This window comes from Myotis lucifugus, unplaced genomic scaffold, assembly GCF_000147115.1.
Source record: "Myotis lucifugus unplaced genomic scaffold, Myoluc2.0 scaffold_181, whole genome shotgun sequence".
NCBI lineage: Eukaryota > Metazoa > Chordata > Mammalia > Chiroptera > Vespertilionidae > Myotis > Myotis lucifugus.
In genome coordinates this window covers 1,284,604-1,290,220 of record NW_005871229.1, presented here as the reverse complement: position 1 = coordinate 1,290,220, position 5,617 = coordinate 1,284,604, and the positions used below count along the sequence as shown (strand labels likewise).

At 49.8% G+C, this 5,617-nt stretch overlaps 1 protein-coding gene across 1 annotated transcript in view; it reads left to right on the top strand.

The window, feature by feature from the left end:
* The window catches only part of CCDC60 (coiled-coil domain containing 60), a 97,907-nt gene that overhangs the window by 68,263 nt on the left and 24,027 nt on the right, over window positions 1–5,617 (top strand). The window contains exon 4 of the mRNA XM_023760415.1: window positions 5,035–5,142. Within this exon, the coding sequence (XP_023616183.1) occupies window positions 5,035–5,142 (108 nt within the window). The remainder of the gene's footprint in view (window positions 1–5,034; window positions 5,143–5,617) is intronic.

The following is a 5,617-nucleotide window of genomic DNA, read 5'->3' as shown; positions in this document are numbered from 1 at the left end:
TCACCATCACCACCACTATCATCATCATCATCACTATCATCATCACCATGCACCACCACTACCATCATCATCATCACCATCACCATCACTATCATCATCACCATCACCACCACTATCATCATCATCATCACTATCATCATCACCATCACCACCATTACCATCATCATCATCACCATCATCATCATCACCATCATCATCATCACCATCACCACCACTACCATCATCATCATCACCACCACTATCATCATCATCATCACCATCATCATCATCATCACCATCACCACCACTACCATCATCATCATCACCATCACCATCACTATCATCATCACCATCACCACCACTATCATCATCATCATCATCACTACCATCACCACCACTACCATCATCATCATCACCATCACCATCACTATCATCATCATCATCATCATCACCATCACCATCACTATCATCATCACCATCACCACCACTACCATCATCATCACTATCACTATCATCACCACCATCACCACCATTACCATCATCGTCATCACCATCATCATCACCATCAAATATCATCATCACCATCACCACCACTACCATCATCATCATCACCATCACTATCATCATCATCACCATCATCATCACCATCACTATCATCATCATCACCATCACCATCACCACCACTACCATCACTACCATCATCACCATCACTATCATCATCACCATCACCACCACTACCATGTGTTTGGACACATCCCTACCCTTCCCTAATATTCCAGCTTTTGACACCTCACTCCCTACTTTCCTCCTACATACTTCCCTCTGGTAGATATTGTGATTGGCTTCTAGATAGACTTATTTGTTCAGGGACATTCCAACTGGCAGCTGAAGGATGATGTTCTTAAAACATCAACAGGCCTTGCCATTTCTCCTAATGTCTCTTGGAAGCCCTTGTCTCTGCCATGGATGAGCCTCTGAAGCCAAATGGTGAAGATCAGTGGGTCTCGCTTTCACTTGCATCCCAGTCATCTGGGGATGGGAGGTGGGGGGAATAGGGGGTGGGGGTGGAAAGCCTGGAAAAAATGTATGCCCCACCCTCCATTCATTTGGTGTGAGCAAACTGAGGCTCAAATCAACTGGAAGTAACTGGAAAGTTTCTTGCTCATCTTCCTTCAATGCCAGATGGGGAAACTGTAGCTCAGAGAGGGGGGAAACCCTGCCTAAGTTCTCTCAACAGGAATCCTGATCTCCTAGCTCCTAAGTTAGATCTTGTATCAGGTTTGTTAGCTGGGCTACTACTATTATATTTATCATCATCATCATCATCATCATCATCATCATCATCATCTGTTATGCCCCAGACCAGGAATCAGCAAACTTTTTCTTAAAGGGACAGACAATAAATAATTTAGCCTTTGCAGAGCAGATGGTCTCTCTTGAAACTATTTAGCTTTGCCGTGGCAGTATGAAAGCTACAATGAATGGATGTGGCCGTGTTCCAAAAAAAGTTTTATTTGCCAACACAGGCAGTAGGCCCACTGGCAGCAGTCTGCCGACTCCTGCCCGGACTGAAGCTGCACTTTCTTCTCCTTGGCTGCCAAAAGGCTCTGCTGCATTTGATGACTCTATCAGTAGTCTATTGCTGTGTTACAGACCCGCCTCAGAGTGGGTGGCTTAAGACAGCAACCACTTGTTACTGCTCCTAAGTCTACAGGTTAGCTGGGTGGCTCTTCTGGTCCAGGCCAGCTTGGCTACTCCTGGCTGGGCTAGTGTATGTGTGTGCACCCTGCGGATGGGCGAGCTGGAGGTCAGCCCATCTAGGATGGCCTCATTTTCAGGTTGTTGGCTAGGGTAACAGGAGTGACTGAGCCCCGCGTCTCTCATCATCCCAGCTCAGGCTCGTTCATGTGATGGACATGAAGGTTCCAAGAACAAGAGCCAAAGCATCTAGTCCAGCCGTGGGCAAACTACAGCCCGCGGGCTGAATCCGGCCCGTTTGAAATGAATAAAACTAAAAAAAAAAAAAGAGCGTACCCTTTTATGTAATGATGTTTACTTTGAATTTATATTAGTTCACACAAACACTCCATCCATGCTTTTGTTCTGGCCCTCCAGTCCAGTTTAAGAACATATTGTGGCCCTCGAGTCAAAAAGTTTGCCCACCCCTGATCTAGTCTCTTGAGGCTTAAGCTCAAAATGGACACAGTGATCCTTCCACCACCTTCACTGGCCACAGCAAGGCATCAGTCCAGCCCAGATACACGGAATAAGAAAAAATACTCCACCTCTTGCTGGGGGAGCTGCAAAGTCAGGGAGGGGTGGTGCACCGAGGCATTCTGTACTCAGTCTGCCAAAGGCAGGGCATGCGGTCAGTTCTCACATCCTCAGTCAGCATGTCAACCAGTGTGGACTGAGCTGCTTAGTCCCTTCAATCCCAATGCAACTGATCCCCAAACCAGCTGAAAATTCTCAACTAACTTTGTGAGGATCAATTCAATCATGTCAATGGAGACTTGACTTTGATCTTCATTTTTTAAAATATATTTTTATTGATTTCAGAGAGGAAGAGAGAGGGAGAGATAGAAACATCAACGATGAGAGAGAATCATGGATTGGCTGCCTCCTGCACGTCCCCTTACTGTGGATCAAGCCTGCAACTCAGGCATGTGCCCTGACCGAGAATCGAACCGTGACCTCCTGGTTCATAGGTTGATGCTCAATACTGAGCCATGCTGGCTGTGCTTGACTTTGATCTTTGAAGGGGTGAGAGAGAATAGTCTCCAGGAATGAGAAACAGCCCTGAGATGACTGGCCTGTCCCTCGCAGCCTTTCATTGAAGCGACTGTGTGGGGAGGGCAGTGCCCGTGACCTGCGTCCAGGTCTGCCCTTGGCAGTCTGCATGGGGGCCTGGAAGGCCTTGGTAGGCATCTTCCGACTTCTCTTACTAAATGGGAAAAACATTGTCTTCTGTTCGGGGATGCTTACACCCTCACATACTCTGGCTGGCATGGCAGTTTCAACAAAGTGGGCTCTCCAGGCCCACTGACCACAGGGTGCCCAGGGGTTTCGGAAGCATGCGTGTGCACCCTGGTCAGCATTCTCATCCATTATGCCCTGCATTTCACAGGGAGGACAGGGTCGGGTGTGCACCTGTGCTTATTACCTGCAGAATTGAATCTGATGCTCACATCCTCACATCCCCCTGCGACCAAGCAGACCCCACATCCCCAATGACCTCCCTTTACTCACCCCTCCCCCGTTCCCTGTACCCACCTCACCCAACCCAAAGCCCAAGCCTGCAGGGGCTCTGAGTTGTAAACAGAAGAGGGGGGATCTCCAGGGCCTTTTACAACCTCCTGGGGATACTGTGAGGGTGACGTGCGGTATTAGGCACAGGGCCAGGCACACAACCCAGCTCGCTGCTTGCTGCTCTTGGTGAAGTGCTGGACATGGCCCAGCGCCCAGAGCTGCCAAAAGGGGGTGGGGGCCAAGGTGGCATTAAGGGGGAAGAGAGAGAAAATGGGAAGGGCTGTGGGCTGACGGGTCCTTTATATTAAAGGAGAAGGAATAGTGGGTGCTCAGTAAATAATCTGTGGAAGGAAGGAAAGGAGGCAGGAGGGGGCTCCAGAGGAGAAAAAAGAGCTGCTGACCCTGGGTTTGTTCCTAAGGCCTGGTGGATACGATCACCCCAGTCTCTTGGGATGGGACGTGGGATGTGTGGGGTACGTGGGGGCCATAGCCTCCGAAAGGGATTTCCAGGATGGCCCCGGGTCAGCTTGGGACGTGAGCCCGGCATGGGCGTCAGCCTCTGCGGTGGGGCTTTCCTGGAAGCAGGGCAGGTGGACTCCTTCCTGTCCCTGAGCAGCAGGTGCAGGGGCCCTGGGGGCATCGATGAAGGCTGGGCACAGCTTCAGAGAAGAGTGACCACACAGGTTGATAATGGAGGCAGCCTGCCCATTAGCTTAAGAGGTGAAACCGTGAGGGAGGAGGTGCTGGTGAGGACTCCACCTCTTCCCAGGGAACGTGCAGCAGGTTAACCCTCTGCTAACCTCCCTCTCAGGCGGCCACTGCGCTGGCTTCGTCGGGGCCTCGAATAATCAGAGGTCAGGCCCAGGGAAGCACAGTTTCTGGGGTTAAACAGACTCGGGTTCAAATCCTCACTAATCCTCGAGGTCAAATCCGAGCGTGACCTCGAGCAACTCGCGTTACCTCTCTGAGCCTCGAGGCCCTGGTCCACAAGGAGAACATAATGGCAGTCCCCTCCCTACAGGGATGTTGGGAACATGAAGTGAGGCAGTCACATCCCATCTCTGTCACCAACAAGATGTGTGACCTAGAGCAAGATGACTGTGCCTCTCTGAGCTGTTTGCTCTTCTCTAACGTGTGGGTAATGATTCATACCCCCGCAGACCTGGGCCTAGTCAGCGCCTGGCTCATAGTAACACAAGATGCCCCCCAAAATCAGCAAATACAAGTTAGACATATTTTAAACAGGATTTAGTTGGATTTTCAAATAATAGTTCAATATATTTTTCTTCAGTGTTCAAAAGATTTATACATTTAAAGCAATGGGTCCAACTGTTAATCTGGGGGTGGCGGAGAAGCATAGTGAATACACTAATTTCCCTGGATTTCCAGACTTCTTCAACACTCTTAATGTATTTATTGTACTTTCATCAGGTGAACGATTGGATACCTGTCGGATATTAATTTCCTTCAATCCCCTCATTGCCCAAGTCAAGAACTCCAGCCGTGGTACCCCTTCATCATCTCTCCTTTTCTCACACACAACTCCCCAGTCACTGGCATAGGGTATCTTAGGTCAAATCATGGCTCTGCCACCTACTAGCCCAGTGACGTGGCACAGGTTCCTTAACTCCTCTGAGCCTCGGGTTCCTCATCTGTAAAATGGGGCCACTGCAAAGGATTAATGAGTTGATGCATGGGGAGTACACAGGCATGAGCAGGACAACATCTCTAACTGGGAGCCCGCACAGTTGTGAAGAATGTTATTCTGACGGGATCTCACTGTGCTTCCTCTCTCTGTCTTTGCAGGGAACCCCTCTTCCGCCAGCTCTGTGCCCTCCACTGGCTTCTGGAGGCCCTGACTATCGACCACACCCACCACACCATGAAGCCCTTGATCACCTGCTGGAACACAAAGTAGGTCTCAACCCTTCCCCCTGCTGCAACCAGTAATGGACTGGGCAGTGGGGGAGGAAACGCCCCTTTGTTCTTCCCCTGCCTTTGCTGTTTTTTGGTGGGTGGGCTGCTTTAGGAGTTTTCTTTCCTGTGTGTTCTGGGAGATGCAAACAGGGGTAGGTTGGAGCCCCAGGGCATACAGCTGTGGGAGACAACTGTGTGCATCTCCCCCAGCTCCACATTTGGTGATGTCACACTGGGAGCTTAAGATCAATCAGGCATGGTGGGAGTACTCACACCACGGCCATTGGCCAGCTAGACGGGAACACCACCGGATGCACAGCCAGGCTCTGCTCTCCGCTTCTCTTCTTGGACCATGTCTCCCCAATAATATTTTATTATTTGCTCTTCTTTCTTTTCCTCCTCTTCCCTACCTTTTACTCTTTCCTTTCCCTTTGCCTTTGTATTTCTCCTTTCTCTCACCTCTTTGGAGATA